This window comes from Neltuma alba, unplaced genomic scaffold (genome assembly GCF_004799145.2).
Source record: "Neltuma alba isolate B1F8T4 unplaced genomic scaffold, ASM479914v2 tig00006282_pilon, whole genome shotgun sequence".
Classification (NCBI taxonomy): Eukaryota; Viridiplantae; Streptophyta; class Magnoliopsida; order Fabales; family Fabaceae; genus Neltuma; species Neltuma alba.
The window spans coordinates 24,127-44,537 of NW_021634409.1; the positions used below are offsets into that span (position 1 = coordinate 24,127).

The following is a 20,411-nucleotide window of genomic DNA, read 5'->3' on the forward strand; positions in this document are numbered from 1 at the left end:
AGTCATTTTATATCTAAATTTACGTATTTTATTAATCATCAAAGCAAGTTTTAGCTTCTCAAACTGATTTTTTTACAAAAGTCAATTCAAACATAAATCACATTATACTACCTGATTTTTACCTAATTTGACTTTTGCAAAAGTGATATTAGAAAAAAAAAAAAAGTAACTTCTTCCACTACTAATATAAAGGAATTAAAGTAGTGGCTCCCAAACTGACTTCTTCACTAAAAAGTTAACTTCATACTTAAAATATATGTTTGGATTGGATGTGAAAGTAAATGGGTTTATATTTAAAAGATACTTTTTTCTAAAAGCTCCAACTTAGTGCTTTCGGCTAATATATTGCAAGATTTTGGATAAGTGCGACTTAGGGGTGTTTGGATAAAACCAAACCATAGTTTGGAGAATAACTTCTGGAAAAAAAGCTATTTTTAAGAATAGATTTTGTGAAAAAGTGATTCTGATAAAATGAGAGTGTTTGGATAGTTGTTATCAGAAGCACTTTTTGTATATGCAAATTACTAAAAATGACATAAGTTAATATGATAATTACATAAAAATAGATTTTATAATATATTTTAATTTGAAGTAATAAATTTGTTGATAATATATTTTTTGCCAACATAATAAATAATATATAAGAAAAAGTGATTAAGAAATAATTAATATGTGTATATATATTTATAAAATATAAGATTAAATATGTTTATAGAAAAATGATTTTTTTCCACCAACAGAAAAATATTATTTTGCCTTAAAGATTTTAAATATAAAATCCCATAACATTTTTTCACAACTAATTTTTTTAACAACATACTACCTCTGATCTTTAATACAATTAATTAATTAATTAATTATTACTATGTGTATATATATATTTATAAAATGTAAGATTAAAAATATTTTTGGAGAAGATGAATGCTTTTGAAGGAGCGAAGACGGAATGAAAAGAATGAAAAGAAGGAAGTTTGTAATTGAATATGGGGTGTTTTTTGTCATATACGGTTGAGGGTCCTTTGACAAGGCATAATCATGATACCAACAACCCCAGATTTGTGCCAAGAAAGCATAATGAATTTGTTTATTTTGAAATCATGGTTTTGGACTAAATTATAGTTTGCTTAAATTTACAGGTGTTTGGCAAATATCTAGCTCAAACCATGGTTTGGATCCAAAAAGTACTTTTTCAGATTTTGCCAAACACCTCGTCACATGATGTGAGTAAGGGAGGAGAGAGAATACATTATACGTGATCATGAGTTCTTTTGTTTTTTTAATCCACATACTTAAGTTGGTTTTTAACATTAAAAAAATCATTTTTTTAACAATGAGACCATTTTTTAAAAATAAATTTATTATTCTTTATTATTTACTATCATATTTATAAAATCTATGGATAACTGAGAAAAATGTTCTATTAAAAATTTAATTGGTAAGAAGTAATTGATAAATTTTTATATACCAAGTATAAATATTATACATATAGAATGCTTGTATTATGATTTAGATTCTTCTCCCTGATTATATTTTTAATAGGAGGACTTTTTCTCAATTTTTCCTAAAATTTAAACATATTTAGTTTTAATTATGCTAAAAAATAACTACTTTTATTTTTATAATTATGATTTTAATTATTCTCTGGCAATTATCACATTATAAACATATCATATAAATATGTACTATTCAATATAGTTCATTTTACAAAAATCAATCCAAACATAATTTATATTACAGTATTTGACTTTTACTTAATCTGACTTTTGTAAAAATTAGATTAGGAAAAAATAACTCCTTCCACCTAATCCATACACACCCTAGACGCGGGGGGGGGGGGAAGCCTCGCCCTCTGCTTTTACCTTTCCTAAAGCCTTGATTAATCAAAAACATTATACGTCCTTCTTATTAGGGGAAGTATTGTGTGTTTTTAATAACTTTTTTAGTTGGATATTTATCAGCCCTTATTCTTTCACCCTAATTTTTCATTAGGTCATTATGCTTTTTATTCATATTTTTTTAGTCCCTATATTCATATTCTTTTGGAAAAATGACATTGAGGTCCCACAGAAGAAAAAATACAGCAGAAAGGTCCCGGGAAATCTAATAATTGTTTTGGAGTCCCAAAGGGACTTCAGTGCAATTTAGAAAGGTTTGAATAGACGTATTTGCCCCTGATAAAACACACTAAACCGAAGCACTATTTTCATTTAGAATATGTCGGTCGCTTTTCGCACAAGAGAACAAGAGAGAGGAACTCAAGCTTTACCGTTTTTCTTTCCCATTCCCACTTGAAAATCTCTGCCACTCCACTCACATCAGGTGTTGGCAAAAACAGAGCAGAAGTTTTGGTATTTTCTTTCCCAATCACTCGCATCAAATGAAAATCTACCAGGTTTCGCCATTGTTTAAGGTGGTGGCCGTCGGTGTCGTCACCTATTGTTGAAGGGGTTAGTGCTCGTCGTCCCTTGAACCTAGCATTTATATTAGGAAACCCATTTGGTTGGGTCACTTTTTTTGTTATAAGACTTTGATTTTTCAGTTTGTAATTATTTTAGTTCTTTGTTATCAAGCTTGCTAGTAAGCATGCATATAATTTGAATAATATGGTACTATTGTGTATATTTTGTTGAATAATACGATAACAAATAATTAAGAAACTGATTATTTGTAAGTTATTGAAGTATGTCGTCATGTGTTATGCATTCTCCTCCCCCTTCTTATAAAGTTCCTTCATTATCACATCAAATCAGTTTTGCTGGTGCATATTTCATCTTGAGAAATAGCTCTATTGGGGATGGATTATTTGGTAAAGTGTACTTTGTAGAAAGTAATAGTTTTGTTTATCTTGTTGCTAGTCAGTATCTAATTTGTTCTTGATTTGTTTCACGTATTTCATATTTGCATTTGGGTTTGTTCTGATTGAAATGTGGCCAAGTATTTGCTTTGTCTAGGCATGCAATTTCTGGTTAGTAATTAGGTCTCTTTTTTTTTTGGGAGTATTTCAATTGTTATAGTACTATGATATTTTTGCATAGAATGACTTATTCAAACAATTATCTAGTTCAAGGTATCTACTATCATTTAATGTTGTGGTCACGGCAGGGGATGAGTATGTATTCATAAACTTATTATTTGACCAATGATTTCTTTATTTATATATAGCAGCATGTCATTCTACACTGCTATTACTGATTGAAATTTGTGGAGCTTAAGTTAAAATAAGACAAGTAAAAGAATTGTCTGGTTACTAGCTAGTGAGATCCTCCTCAACATACCTTTTGTTATCTACTACCTTGGCTTTGTGATCTCTTTATATTTCATTAGATATGGCTATGAGCTTGAGTGAAGTCATATCTGATAAGGCAAAAGTATCAAGATTGGCTTCGTGATCTCTTTATATTTCATTGGATGTAGCTATGAGCTCAAGTGATGTCATATCTGATAAGGTGGAAGTATCAAGAAATAAAAAGAAATAGATAGGTCATGAGAGTTTGCATTGTGAATTCTAATATCTGTATTTTTGGACAACATGCAAGCAACTTCAAGTTGCATTTTGGTTTTGATAATAACTAGTCTTTGAAAATGAGTAGGAGAATGAATATAAATAAAACAATGAATCAAAACAAGAGTGTATGTAGTAATTATCATTTCCTGATATCATACTTGTCATGTAATACTTTCCATTTGATTGTTTATGGTTTCCATGTTTTATAGGGAGATTGTTTCCATCACTTAAGGACATACAATGCCACAATATTTGAAGAATGAACTCCATGAGTTAAAAGTTAGATGCCTATAATTTATAATGAACGTGGGAATAAAGTGCTGTCTATGCTATTATGCTTCAACCAAATTAAGAAGAGAGCATAGATATAGATGAACATGTTTTTATGGAATTGTTTTTTCTTTTTTAAAGATATGGGCCTAACATTAATTGCAAGGTTATTGACAAATCATTGTAAATGACAGCTTTGTTTAGTAAATAACAACTCATTTTGCATTAACCCTTATGATTACATTATTAGTTATATAAGCAAGAAGCTAATTAATGACAAGTTAGGGTGGGTGTATTTACAATTGAGGATGTCAAAAATGACAAGCGACAGTTACCTCATTCACAACTCATTTTGTATCAGAAACTGAAATCAAATTATATCCAAAAAAAAATCATGTTGACTACTATATAATATTATTACTTACTTTGACATGTGGTATATTACCTATTGCTAGATTATTTAGGTTTTAAATAAAAAACCAAGAATAATTTTGAAAATCAAACAAAATAAAATATTTATAGAATAACATACATCAGTAGTTAAATTGACAAGTTAGAGTGCTACTATTGACAAGTGAGGGTGCCAATATTAACAACTAAAGATGTTATTACAGAATTCACAATCAGGTTTAACCCAAAACAAAAAAAAATTATTTTTGTAGAAGATGCTATAAGGCAAGCCACACTACCAAGACTTGCAAGCATTTATTTAAGTTGTAGATTATGATATATAGTGGCTTTTCATTTAAAGCACATTAACTTGTCATTGAAAAAGCCTTTACTTGTCAATCCCTGCACCTTAACTCATTATTTCCATAATGCTAAAAGTTAGATATAAAGTTATGTTTTTTTGTATTAAATGTTTTGTCAATGTAAGTACCGTATACTTGTCATTGCAAGCATCTTTCAAATATAAAGTTATATTTTTTGATATAAATGACTTGTCACCACTGGCGCATTCCCTTGTCATTGTATGCACATTTAATTGTCAATGATTGCACTTTAAGTTGTCATTTTTGTGCTGCTAAAAGTCTGATATGAAATTTTGAAACAATGTGATAAAAACTAAAATGTATTGCATAGGCATATTTAAAATAAAATCATGCGTGATCAAAATATGTGAACCAAAATGAGATTATATTGCAAGTTTTTACCAATGATTTGTCACCACAAGCACATTCCCTTGTCATTGTATGCACATTTAGTTGTCAATGATTGCACTTTAAGTTGTCATTTTTGTGCTGCTAAAAGTCTGATATGAAATTTTGAAACAATGTGATATAAACTAAAATGTATTGCATAGGCATATTTAAAATAAAATCACGTGTGATCAAAATATGTGAACCAAAATGATATTATATCGTAAGTTTTTATTAATTTTTTCATTGACAACTGAGGGGGTATGCGTTCACAGGTTAGTGTGCCAGAATTGACAAGTCAAGATGCTACAAATGACAACTCTGATAATGAATTAATGTAATGTAATGATAGTGTAATGTAATATTCTAATATAAAAAGAGTTAGGATATAATATCATTTCAACTTACATATATTCTGATATTACATTATATCAAGTTGGAATACAATAGGTTATTTAATTATTGATATTGTTAAATTTTGATGTAAAGATACTTGTCATTTCTCGCACCCTTAGTTGTCAATAGTAGTACCATAACTTGTCAATAAATGCACTCTCATCTGTCATACTATGATATGATATATTGTTTCATTATAATCATCCTAAATCTCAATACTACTCTCTCCGTTCCTTATTATAAGAGACGAATAACCGAATTACGTTGATAAAAAAAACAGTTAAAATTAGTTAAGAACAATTAATATGTAAAAAGTATAATTCTTTTTCCAAAAATACCCTCATTAATAAGGAGAGAGAACAATGGTAATTTATTAAAAGAAAGAGAAGTGGGAAGGAGAGAGAGTGTGAGTTGGAGACAATAAATATGGGTAAAATAGGAAATCAACACAAAAAAGTAGAGACAACTTTTAAGTGTTTCTTATATATAGGAACATGCTATAAGCACTAAATGTCTCTTATAATAAGGAACGGAGGGAGTATTAAACAACCTCGCTTAAAAATTTAATTTCATTCATGAACAATAACAATAAAAGCAATGTGCTTGGAATATTAGTACCAAACCAACAAAAATAAAAATGGTCATAAAGTCATCAACTTTGAAATCAAAAAATTAGATGATATTAAAATTCCAAAGCTCTCAAAATCTGAGTTACCAAGTATATGAAATAATATTTTAATAGAATTAGCTAGGAAGATCATTTAAAAAATTTAAGCTTCAAATTATAACTAAATAGGTTAGGTATCTTACAGATGCGATTATCTCAGAGTACTGGTCAATAACCAACTAACACAAAGCATGGATTGTGGGGAGCAATAGATGCCTCCCGGAAGATGCAACTATTCAAGATTAATTTCAAAATAGTCGTAATGTCTTTTGATGAGTTTTTCAAGTGATAATAAAGTGTAGGTTAAGACATCAAAATAATTTTGGTAATCCACATAAATTATTGGCTATAAGATTCAATGTCACAATTGATTGCATGTATAATTACAATACAAAGATATTGTGCAAATTGCACGGGAAGTATATCAAATGGGAAATAAAATAAAAAGGGGGAAAACTCACATGCCTACAAGTTTCTCCTACTATTAGATATGAGTCTTGCCCAATGCTTCGACATGAATTTTCAAGCCTCTATAATAGTATAAGATTGACTTGTCGACTTGCCCAAGCATGGAGAAGGTATCCCCCAATTGCATATAACTAAAGAAAATTGCAAGAGTTTGATTAGAGTCCTTGAAGACATTGGGAACTTGGATTGCTCACTTGAGCACGGACACAACCTCCCCAAACTTGAACCTATGTAAGCGATGGTGATGGACGGTGAAGAAGAGAGCAAGAACAAGTAAAGAAGAAAACAGCCGACAGTGGTTTAAAAAACAGCAACGTCGCTGATGTTGGTGGGAAGAGAGTGATGCCGGTGACACGGTGGTGAGGATGGGAAAAGTCTTGAATTCGTAGCAGAAGGGTGAGGGAGAGGGTAAGGTGCTTTCTCCTTCATTTTGTGTCTTTTTTACCTGAGGACAGCATTGTAATTTCATTCTAGAATTTCTGATACTCAAGTCCCTTTAGGACTCCAAAATAATTATCAAATTTCCAGAGACTTTTTTGTTGTATTTTCTCTTCAATGGGACCTCAGTGTCATTTTTCCTATTTTTTTTAGTCCTTATTCTTTCAACGGTCAGAGACTTTGATCCCTCTGTCAAGAAATTACCAAAACGAGCAAGAACGCCGTTGAGGGATAGTGATGTGATTGCGAGTTGGAAAAGTGCTTGTATTGCACTGGTGTTTTTCTGCCCCATTATAGTTAGAGCAGGAAAATAGGCCGAACCTGTTGAGCTAAGTCCGTTTAGGTCCAAAAACTATGAGGGTTAAGCTTGAAATTTTTTCTCTCAAATGAGAAATAGGTTCTACAGGACTGATCTTGTAGGGCCGAGGGCTTAAATGGGCTGGCCTGTTTGGGCCCTTTTATAACTTTTTTATTTTTTTAAATTCTTTTATGTAATTCTAATAGTATTAATTTTTTACATTGCTAATGATATTTTAAATATTTAGTTATTGTTACCATTTTAAAATTAAGTTTCACGAAATGGTTTGATTTATTTAGTTTTAGTCAATAATTTGTCCAATTAAATTTTTAAAAAATGAGTTAATTTAGACTTTAATAATGATTTGATTTATATTATATGTGTTGATATTTTTAAACTATATATATTTGATAAGAGAGTATTTTTATACTTATATAACTTGTAATTCTATAATTTGAATCAGAAATTTATGAGTTTCAACAACAATGTTTTTCAAACTAAAGTAAAATAATAGCTAGACTAGAAAATTTAAAAGTGAAATTCTTATAAAGAAGAAAAACTTGATATTTTTATTACGAAAGAAAGGCAAACTTATTAAAAAGAGTAATTGATTATAGTGATGATGAAGTTTTAAAAGATTAATGATAATATTTGTTTATTAAAAAGAGTAATTGATTATAGTGATGATGAAGTTTTAAAAGATTAATGATAATATTTGTTTATTATACATTTGCACTATAGATAAAACTTTTGGATGTTGTTATTTTCTTAATGAATGTTTTAGATATTTTTGGATATTGATGGATATTTATATTGATGATATTTTGTATTTGTGACTTAATTTTATTCATGTTTATTTTTTATTAATAATTTCATTAGTTTATTTTCATTTTTTTATAAAAAATGTGAGAAATATAAAAAATAGTATTTTTTTTAAACGAGCTGAAAGCGCGTGGACCGACCCTAAGCCCATTAGCTTAAGGGTCGGGTCTAGCAAATTGAGGTATTTTTAAAATTTTAGCTCTGTAGGGCCGGCCTTTTTAAACCCACTAGCCCAGTAGGGCCGGACTAGCCCATATTCCCACGTCTAAATTTGTACTACTGCTAATAGTTTATGAATTTCTGAGTTTACGCACTAGTGTTCATGTACAATTTAAACAATAAATAAATAAATAAATAAATAATACACTGTTCACCACTGTTTTAGGTCCCAGAAAACTGAGGTGAGCAAAATAATTAAGATGGCAACAACGAATTGTTTTTCACGTGGCACAGATTTTTTTTCTTTATTTTATACAATTAAACACATTTTCAAATTTATCTATCTAGTCATTAGCCACCTCATCAAGTTATCAGCCAACTCACTCAAAATAACTCATATTATGACTTCTGTTAATTTTTAATAACAGAAACTATTGACAGATTTATAGTTACAGCAATAATTTTCTTTTGATTCTCCATTTATTAAAATATAATTGTTCAAAATAAAAGGACAATACTTACATCAAGTTCCTTATACAAAAAAGTTGGCTTGACATAAATTTATTTAGATAATTTATTGAAAAGTCAGTTTTAAAAGTTTCAAATATGGAAAAAAGCCAAAAGCCAAAAACCCAAAAAGTTGTTTTAATTTTAAAGTAGCTTTTGAACAAAAAGTCAATTATTCTAAACCAAACATGGGCAAAGGACTTGAATGAGCTTTTAGGAGTTGGAAGTTAGTTTTTGGATTAGCTTTCGAAAAGCAATTTTATCATGTTTGAGGTAAGCATCTGAGATTGAATTTTGTCTCGACTTCAATGAAAATATTTTTTTCAGATGCTTCTTGTAGTTCCCAAACTCCGCCTAATACGATTGGGTTCTAGGGTTTTGTCTTTGCATGTTTAGTCACGCGGTCCCTACCCTGACTAACTATGGTTTAAACAGGTTAAATAATAAGGATGCGTAATACTCCTTTGGTCCTTAACATAGAATCTAATTATATATTCAGTTGATTTTGATCCTAAATATAAAACCTATTTTTCATGTTTATTAATTTTTTCTAAATTATCCCTATAGGTCTCTCTCAACTATAATCAAGTAAAAGAGGGAGATGGGATATTAAGAAAGATGATTATGGTGTTTTAGGAAAAACATATTATATTTCTTATAATTAACTAACTTACCTAACTTCCCTAATCTAATCAAATTAGTTAAATAGGTTTTATATTAAGGATCAGAGAAGTACTAATTAATACAAGTGGCACAATCTAAGTGGTTATCTAGATATGGACCTAATTAATACCAAGCTGGGCTTGTCGAATCCTGTTAGCTATGTGAGGTTAATAAGAATATTGTTATGTCTGATTGTTTCTAAGGTTTGAATCCTTACTGAAAGATATGTTCACATTTAGTGTCCAACAATATTTTGAATAAGATTGCTTCCAATAAGAGGATACCTATACATATAAAAAAAGAGTATTAAGTTAATCTATGAAGAAATTTTTTGGTCCTATTTATAGGGTAAGAAGAGAAATTTTATATATATATAAATATATAATTTTATTCTTTACTCCCTCCGTTCCTTATTATAAGAGACGAATAACCGAATTACGTTGATCAAAAAAGCAGTTAAAATTAGTTAAGAGCAATCAATGTATAAAAAATATAATCTTTTTTCCAAAAATACCCTCATTAATAAGGAGAGAAAGCATGAGAGAGAACAATTAAATTATTGAAAGAAAGAGAAGTGGGAGAGAGAGTGTGTGTGAATTAGAGACAATAAATATGGGTAAAATAGGAAATCAACACAAAAAAGTAGAGACAACTTTTAAGTGTCTCTTATATATAGGAACATGTCATAAGCATCAAATGTCTCTTATAATAAGGAACGGAGGGAGTATTTAGTATTGAGTTGACCTTATTCTCATAGGATATAATCTACATATGTTAAATAAGGATAAAATTGAAAATTATTGAATTCTAAATGAGAGTTAGTAAAGTTGAAAACTTTTCTTTGTGTATATGAAATATGTTGGAAATAATTTATAAATAAGATTAGAAGAGCATTTGACTATTATCCGACTTGGTATTAATTATATGGTGCAATTATTAAGTTAATTTATGAAGGAATCAAGAAAGTCACACATGAGAGCTGCCCCTGAACTTTGTGAAGTATATTTAGGGTTTAATTAAAAGGAAGCCTAAATAGAGGAATGATATTTCTACTATCAACAGGAAAAAGTTGAACAAATTTGCATGTTATTGTTACTTTGATTGGGCAACTAGTCGCATTTTCTTGTGCGTGAATTCGCTTCTTCTCTTTATGATTTTGCTAGTCCAAGCTTAATCATAACAGGTACTAGCTCCTGTTTTTAATATAAAAATTAAATAACTAATTTGAAAAGATTAAAAAAATTAGTTGGATTGATTAATTATAACAAATGTATTTTGATTTTTTAAAAGTATCCTCTTTAATCATGTGCATTAAAACTATCTCTTGGTAGAAACCCTTTACAATTAATAGAGATATTTTATAGAAAACATTACAAATTATAATTATAAATTTGAGAGACAAAATAAATTGAAATATGATATATGTGACTAAATCAATCTCCAACTATGAAGCACTAGAGGTAGTAGTATATACTAACTAAGCCTCTCAGTCTTAAACAAGGCGGGACTTTCCCTTGATAAGAACCTCTTACAATCAGTAGGGATATTCTATAGAAAGCACTATAAATTATAAATTTAAAAAACAAACTGAATTGAAATCTTATCTTTATGACCAAATTCAATATCCAACTCTTAAGGACCAGAGCTAGTGTATATATTAATTAAGACTCTCAGTCTTACACAAGGTGGGACTTTCCTTTCAACACTAGTGACAAAATTTTGTAATTCACGCTAAAAATTATTTTTGGATTGCATAACTTTTAGCGTTTGTTTGAAGAGTCGTCCCTTAAAAAACCCTAACTTTGTTGTAATAGGAGTGAAGCGAGAGAAAGAATCATAATTCAATAGTGGGATGGGCCATGAATTTTGTTTCAATATATAGCGGTATATTACAAACTTCCAAAACATATATTGCATGCCCCTTACAAAGTATTTGAACATATTAAGAACCATACCGAAAAGCAAGATTGAACAAATTACAATAATAAATTGAAGAGATACTTATGCCTCACTAGTCACTATATATGGACCTAAATAGTTAAATACTACTTCCGGTTCTAATTATAAAACATCGTTTATAGTCTACAAATGAGGTCTTATAAATAAAACTGGGGGTAGTATTTTATTGTTTTACACGACTCAACTCTTAAATCTAGGTATAGAGAATCCTATTATAAGGAAGAAGTGATCAATCTAGTTTTGAGTATTCTATCCCACTCTTTCACAAATCTCTCCATGGCGTCACTAGGTAAACATGAAATTATTATTAGACCTTCTTGTCCTTGAGCATTCTTATAAGGTAGATACATGATTCCTACTTCGTCTACCTTTGCCGAACCACCATACACCGCCTTTCCCCACCCAAAATCGACGTCATTGAATCCAGCTCGCCTCACGTCTGACACATTGCAAAACCCTTTGATCTTGAAACAACGTCGTCCCTTAGTTGCCATGAAATCTGCCAAAGAGTGCATATACTCCTCACTCACTTCACCTTTCATTTTCTTCACCAACTCTAAAGCATATCCCAACGAATTCCTTCGTAGTTTCCCGGCGGTGGTCACGGCCATCAGAAAGGCGACGGCATTTCCATAGTAACCGTCCAGCAAAGGAGGGTTGAACTTGGCACGAGCATTCACCGCACATACCATTCGAACTTTCTCATCATCATCAAATTGCAGAGCAATTGTACGACATCGCCATAAGAATGCAGTGATGATTTCAAAACTAGAAGAAGAATAACGAAGATGATAAGGGATTTGATCGCTAATGGAAGCAACTTCATTAGGTCCCAAGAAGAAAGAACGTTGAACCATGTTGGTTAAGGAAACGATGGTTTGTTTGATATCTGGGGCTTCTTCTTCATATTCATATTCACCATGCTTGCAAGTTACATGTGGTGGGTCTCTTGCGTTTAGAAGCTCCCTGTGCCAGATTGGTAGAGTTAAAGGCTTAGGCGCACCGCGAGCGATTTCGCCTAACGCGCTCATAAATTGAACGATTCCAATAGCATCACTCATGGTGTGATTCAAGCGCAAAGCGAAAATAAAACCACCACATTCCAGGCGCGTTACCTATAGATTTGGAGAGCATGTAAAATGTTTATTTCTGAATTATTTGGGACAAAATATTATTTTCAGTACTTAATATAAAACCTAGTTAACTAATTTGAAAAGATTAAGAAAATTAGTTGAGGTAGTTATTTGTTATAAATAGGTGTCGTCTTTCCTAGAATACCTTTGTTACTTATGTATATTAGCTAGAATTACTATTTGATTAACTTTTAATATGTGCAACTATTACAATGACTACCTCAAAAAAAATAAATAAATATGAAAAATAAAGTAGATTGGGATTTTGTATTTAGGACTAAAATAGAAGTCAAACAAGTGTTTATAATAAGAAACGGAGGTAGTATATTGTAAATTTGAAAACACAAGTCAATAGAATATTTGTTGCTTTCTTTTTTTTTTTAATTAAAATGATGTCTTTTCAAACTTAATGAAAATAAAGAAAGAAAATATAAAATCCAGCTCAGTCACTTGTGCCATACTCTTACAAAACTGACCCTACTGGTTCAACAGCCTATTAATCTAACTAGTCAACCCAGATTCAGTTTTGATGCCGTGATTCTTCTTTTTCATAATTTCAACCTAATTAAAATAGAGGCATCTCGGAATCAATGACGGGAACCTTGCATTTTTTTGTCAAGCCCACATGTTTTCTATTTTTTCCTATTTAGATCTTATATAAATACTTCGCAGCAAGTTGTAATAATATACTTAAAATAACTTAATATAGCCATGGAAATATGGATCTTTAATTTTTGTTCCATGCTCAAAATGCTTCAACCCACTTAAAGCAAATTATATAATCAAAGAATTTTTATTAATTAATAAGACCCAATCGATAATTTGACTCTTTATAATCGAGCTTTTTGGGGTTTAAATTTTAAAGCAATAGTTTTAAAAGTATAAGGCAAGCTCTTCCCCAATAATTATAATAATTAGTGTCCCTGAGCTCTCCGTTTTATTTGGATCACAGATCTTCTTTTGTCCCCCCCCCCCACCCCATTTTAGTCATCGCTAAAAGGAATTAAAATAATTTTGTGTGCACTTTCTTTTTTAAATTGAAAGGTCAGATCGAACACTAATAGGCCGAGAGCATAAGCATTGAATTTGCGACATTTTACTTAGAAGAGGAACATCTTTTGGATTTTGTGTGCATCTATAGTATCTAACCAACAGCTGGAAATTATTAACAATATTAATAATAAAAATTTGTTAAAAAACTATTCCTCTGATCCTAAATGCAAGACTTATTTTATAATATAAGTTATATTGCAAAATGAGTCTTATATTTAGAATTTAAGGACTATATTTTTCTCAATCAAACAAGTACTATAAAATTGTGTGTACCTTCTGTCGTATTGAAATTGATATTTTGGCCATGTACCGGGAAGTGATAAATATATGATTATCTTCATTTTCAATTTTGTATCTATTAGAATAAAAAATTATTTAAAACATAATAAAAATTCAAATTTAAAAAAATGAATGTACCATTAAAAAAATTGCATATTAAAAATTTTAAATCTACATCATTTACGTTAGGTTTTGAATGACTCAGATTTTATGACAGCAATGAGCACATGGTGGGAATTGTATGAGAATCCGCCCAAGAAGCTTTTTTGTTATATATATATATATATATATATATATATTTATTTATTTATTTATATCATCGAACTTCTGATCTGAGAAGATTTTACACGGACCCAAGTCGATGGAAAATAAAATACATGTAATATCAAAACTTAGAAGACTATTACTATATATCTGCATAATATAGTCTTAATTATAAAATCTTATTTGTATATTATAAATAAGGTCTTATAATTAGGACCGGAGATAATATTGAAAAGGAAGAAGAGAAGATACCTGAATAAGGAGAAGTGGAGTGTTAAGAATATCTGAAGTTCCTGGGACATTGTAAAGAAGCTCTTCTAAACACGGAAAAGGAGGATGAAGATCACCAAATTCCTCTAGAGTAACATCGGCATCGGCCTCAATGAAAATGACGCCGTCGCCATTACAGTCCACCATGAGCTTCCGGTTAGGCCCGTCCCGGAGCCTGCCGGCGAAGGGATAGTAGAACACCAGAGTGTCGGCTAAAGCTTTTCTGATAACCTCAACGGGATCTTTTCCTCTCATCGAAGGATTGCCACGATACAACTGGATCAACGGCATTTGGAATCGAAGAAGCATACCTTGGTCGTCGATGTCCGACAAAAACTTCACCTCATGTGGCGTCGCCTTCGCCGGACCGACCAGCTCTGGATGACGCCGACGCACTGTGAATGAAAGATCTGGCGGCTTCATTATATATGGAATATATAAATTAAAGCTCAGGAGATGATTTATTTGGTTGGTTGCTAAAGAGCATCCGGGCGTTCATTTATAACGACCAGGGAGAGTAGAGCAGCTTCATGTGAGTAAATTTTTTAAATTATTAAATGACTTTTTTTAAAAAAAGATTAAATTGTCTAATTTTATAGTTGGTACTTGGTTGCGTGGTTCAACTGGTCATTATAGTAATATAGCTATTTATTTATTTATTTATTTATTAGATCTAGGTTAGTTTTTTATGGGGGTTACTCACCCAAAATTTCGCCGTCACCTTACCATCAAAACATTAATTTATCATTCACTTATTATAGTAATACATTTATTAAGTTTTCAAATATATTTGAACTTCGAATATTGAGACAGAGTATTTGTAGCCCCTTATCCCTTATCACGCGGGTGGGCAACCTAACCAAAATTAAACTTCAAGTCCAAACTTTTTTAATCAATTTAAGCATTGAAATTATATTGGTGCAAAAACCATTAGTGAATTAAGAATTAAGAATTGCTTTTTTATTTTAAAAAGTAGACACTAACAACACTATGTTATAAATGAGATAAAACTCGCGAATTTTTATTTATAAATTAAAAAGGTGACACTTTACACTTGTCCCTTGGTTTCTCTTCTTTCTCACCCTCTTAGTTATAAATGAGATTAAACTCGTGGGTCTTGGGGGCTCATCAGAATCAAGATATGTCTTTAGGTTCAAAGAACACTTACAAAAATACTTACACATCATCCATCAATATGTCCTCACATCCGCAACGAAATTTGAAATGATAATCTTATGGGTTATAAGCTGACTTTTTACTAATTGGACCAATTCTTGTTAGCTATGTTGAATATATTTGATTGTGAATAATGCGCTTAGTCCAGAGAGCTAGGTATTTTGGGGGAAAAAAAGTCCGGTCACCTATTTATCCCTTTTTTTTTTTGGGATTTGGATGGCAAGAATAGAGCTTGATTAAATTGCTGGGAATAGATTCCCAAACTTGGTACCACCAAAGACACATCTTTTGCTACAACACCGAATAGTCTTCTTCAATCACTTATTTATCTATCTAGGGATTAGCCACAGAATTGAAATTCCATTACTAATCCAATTAGTAACAAAAGAAATAGTATCGGAACAAATTGTCACTAATTCAATTCCGTCGCTAATCCATCGCTAATTCTATCACTAAATAAAAATTTTGTCATCAAATTTTATCGCTAATCACATGTGTTTTTGCAGTTATATAATCTAATGATATATATAAGTATTTTAAAGAAATTATATAACATATGCCATATGTAATATCTTAAATTTTATTTTAGGATTTAGTAAAAAATTTCAAAAAATATAATAAAAAAATTATAATATTTTATTATTATAATAAAATAATAATATTTTAATATATATTTAAAAAAAGGGGGAATTCGGTGGAAAGCTGAGACATGGAAATGAGAAGGAAGACTTTGAGGGAGGAGGATTAAATGCAAGAAGAAAATGAGAGATGAGTGGTTGGAAAAGTGAAGAATAAAAGAGAGAGGGGACGCAGAAGATGAGGTGTATGCAGAGAGAAAGAGGAAGAGAGAAATAGTACATGACAGAGAAAGAGGAGCACACCAGTGAAAGAGAGAACAAGTTTTGAAGATAATTTAGGTATATAAAATTACTTCTTTTTATCAAACTTTCTTCATGAATATTTTCTATATATTTTACGCTTCCTAATAGTAGTATTACTATACTGATTAGAAAATTGTTCTAGACTTATATATGATATAAGTATTGAGTTTTGATAAAAGATGACCATAGAAATTTAGAAATAAATGAGTTATTAATTTTAATCGGTTTAGATTTGTCTATTTGTTGGTTTTTAGTACTTAAATTAATTTTTCTAGTTGAAAAATCTGTTATATATGATTTATATCTTATTTTTGCCAATTAAATTTAAGTTAAGTAAATTATTTGGGTTGGTTGACATATTATTGAGATTTTAATTAGTTTAGTTTTATTTATTGGATGAATAGAGGTTTTAAAATAATTATTTTAGCTAAAAAGTTTATTATTTATGAAATATATATATATATATATATGATAGTTATACTATTAAAATTTTAATTAGATTATTTATTTATAAATATTTGAAGTATTATTGAATTTTTTATGGTTCAGTTTTGAGATTTAAATTTCAAATGATATTTTTCTTAGAATTTAGAATATAATAATTTGATATTTAGAAATTTTGAAAAAATTATTTTTATTAAAGTAAATAATTTGGAGGATGTAAATAAATAATTTGGCTTGTTAGAAAATTATAAGTCAATTATAAAATACTTAATTTTGGGTTATGAAAGCTGTGGGAAATTAAAATAAAAGTTTAATTTATTTTAATTTAATTAGAAATTTAAATAATATATAAGCTCAATTATTAATTAATTAGCTTATATTAATATGTTGTTATTAATTGTGTAGATTAATTATTGGTTGAGTAAATGATTAACCTTGTGGTAATCTTTTTTATTGCTTTGGCAAGAGGTAACCACTTTCCACTTGTTATATGTGCTAATATGTTATTTGTGAGTATTTTGCTATTTTAGAATAATAACGTGTTATTTGGAACTCGAGTAAATATGTTATACCTTTTGAGCTATGAAAGTTGTCTTCTGGGAGTTTTGGAATTGTGAATGACTGGTTTGGAAAAATATATGATTTATATCTTATAGAACTGATAAAATAGTGAGACATTTTTCATTATATTATGAATAATTGATTGTTATTTGGATTTTGAATTGAGCCATATCCTCCCACGTGGTAAGGCCACCACTAGTACACATTGGTTGGCTTCCTTCATCCCTAAAGTGAGGAATAGACTTTTGTGACTTCTTATTCGTCCCTTAATGTGTGAGATAGGCTTATATGTCTGATTGATCCCCTATAGTGAGGGATAGACTTATGTGACTTATGTGTTAGCCCCCGTAATGAAGATTTGGATGATTGAGATTATCTGAATCTACATATTTTTATATATCTATTGATATATCTATATTTTTTGAGATTTACTAATTGTCTCACTTGACACTTCACAAGCACATGTTAGTATGTATAGTGAGTTGGAAAGCTGGTTACTGAGGTGTTTGTCTCACCCCGTGGTTTCTATTATCTTTAGGTGATAGTTCAGGTGGTGGCCCATCAGGAAAGGCTTCGGAGGTATAGCATGCTGTTATAGGTTGTATAGCCTCCCTGCTTTTGTTCTATGTGCTTATTTATTATATATTGCTACATAAAGCTTATCCACTCTAATGTTGTAAACTAATATTTTTAATTACTACTATCTGATATGAGAGGGTCGTTAGAAGGCTAGAGACTTGTAAGACTCAGCATGTGACACTCTTTTAAAGTGTTGACTTTTGACTAATGGACTCTATAGTTTATATTAAAATGATTTATCAGTTAGTACATTTAAAGGTATGAGTTTGGTTTGGGCTAATAGTTTAATGATATTTCTGGATTTTGGAAGTCCAAGGCCTAAGTTAATGATCAATGTTGCTTGTGATATAAGTTTATTTCTTTTAACTATGATAATGATTTTAAATTTTAAGATTTCTTCTTTTCTATCATGGTTAATCTTTTGAATAAATTGTTTGATTTAATTTAAATGGGTTTTGAAAGAACAGTCGTCACACCATAACTGCCTAATTTTTTAATTTCTTTCATTTTCTCAAATTAATCAACTAACACTATTACAAAAAGGTCTGCTTTTGTTCTCTATTTTCATATGAATTTAAAAATAGAGGAGATCCAGAAAAAAGTTTCACATTCATCTGGTTTAACCTAATAGAAGAGTAGATGCTCATATACTCGTTTAGTCAATTAACTATGTCTTATATTAAAGACTGTGGATAATATTTAGGATGATGTGAGCATGCCATACATGGTCAGGCACCAACCTATGATTTTAATTAAGAGTCCGTTTGGATTGACAGTGAAAAAGGTAGCTTATTTTCAATCTGATTTTTAGAAAAATAAGATTGGGTAAAAGTTAAATCGGATAACCTGAATTGTATTTAGATTGGAGTTTAAAAAAGTTAGTTTGTAAAAGTAAGATTGGTAAAAAAATTGTTTAGATTATGATTGAGTAAAAGTAAATTTGTTTATAAAATTACCAAAATGGGTATGAGTTTTAATAAATAATAAAAGATGATTAAAAAAATGATTTAACATAATACACTGAATTCAAATTAATTTAATATGAAAAAGTAAAATTTAATGAGTGAATTAAATTTTAAAACTTTAGAGAAATAATAAAAAATATTTTAAATATAAAGTGAATTGTGATTAAAAATTGAATGTACATAACATAATGAATTTAAATTAATTTAATATGAATAAGTGAAATTTAATGAGTGAATTAAAATAAATCAATTCTGCAAAAATACTAGAAATACTACTATTTTTCAAGTTTGTCTTTTGTCCCGTGACATTGATGAAAGACGTGTTAAGAGCAAGAAAGGGGAGAGGTTTAGCGTGTCAGCAAGCCATTGGATATTGGAGGCTGAGAAACGGGGGGGGGGACGGGGGAAGAGAGAGAGAAGCGGCGGATGGCAGCGGAGGAAAAAGAAAAGGAGAGAGAAGCTGTCCCAATAAATTCTTTGACACACCCATGTTGGTCCCCGAATAAGCTCTTCCGTAACTTGAATAAGCTCCTCTTCCTAGCTTATTTGTCAGCCAGTTTATTTCTAATAAGTCCAATATATTATAAACCCTCCTAAATATTGGATCAATTTTCAATCAGGCTTGTGTTAAAATTAAGCCACGTTTGGCGCTAAGATAGTTTGTAATTGTACACGTTTGAACAAACCCCACCTGTAACAAAAGCTTGAGAAACATCACCGATAGTTCCCACACTATGTTCAGAAAGTTTTTCCACGTATACCCCCTTCTGTGTATCTTCTCTGATCTGCAAAGAGATTAGGATGTTATAGACTTGGTCATGCAGAATGTGAACTAAATCTGAAACAAATCAAATACAAAATTTTGGATTTTGGCATTTTGCAAATTAGTGCATGAATGCCCTAGATTAGAAGATATGTTATTTGCTCATTTTATATCTCTAAAAAGAAAGATTTGCAGCTGTATCTACGTTTATCAACCCTTCTGCTCTCTTTTACCTACATAATGGAACGTCTTTGATAAATTCAACGTCAAAATTAAACAACAACAATCCAGGAAACCACATAGAACTAATATAAAAACCACTCATATAGAAACTCGTGCATTCTAAACATCTCGTGAGATGTTCACCAGTTTAATTCTCATGAAAAATAATAAGAAATCTTGGTGCTATCCCACTACTTTCTTCAGTTAGTCCTTCTTCCTGTTTAATCTCACCCATCATGGTATATATGTCGTTTAACATTGCATGTCTGCAAATATATATATATATATATATATATATCAATTTAGGCATTGAAATTGGTGAAAAACCCTTGGTTAATAGTATTCATAATATAAGATGTTAGTTAAACTTTCTCACAAACTGAGAAAAATTAATTAAGTCATTAAATGTGTTTTAAATTGATAAAAATTACCTATTTTACATTTATTAAAGAATTATGCGATTAGAAAATTCTCTCATTTCTACAACATTTAAAATTCTCTCCTCTACTTGTAACAACTAACAAGGGGTA

General features: G+C 30.1%; 1 protein-coding gene across 1 annotated transcript; it reads right to left on the reverse strand.

Annotated features, from left to right (window-relative positions):
• Nucleotides 1-11,503: 11,503 nt before the first annotated feature.
• On the reverse strand, nucleotides 11,504-14,713 carry LOC114750006 (benzyl alcohol O-benzoyltransferase-like). Its single transcript, XM_028938548.1, has 2 exons — nucleotides 14,273-14,713; nucleotides 11,504-12,406 (listed from the first exon to the last, which is right to left on the reverse strand). Exons 1-2 carry the CDS (start codon nucleotides 14,711-14,713, stop codon nucleotides 11,504-11,506), a joined length of 1,344 nt encoding a protein of 447 aa, XP_028794381.1.
• Between the last annotated feature and the right edge of the window lie 5,698 nt (nucleotides 14,714-20,411).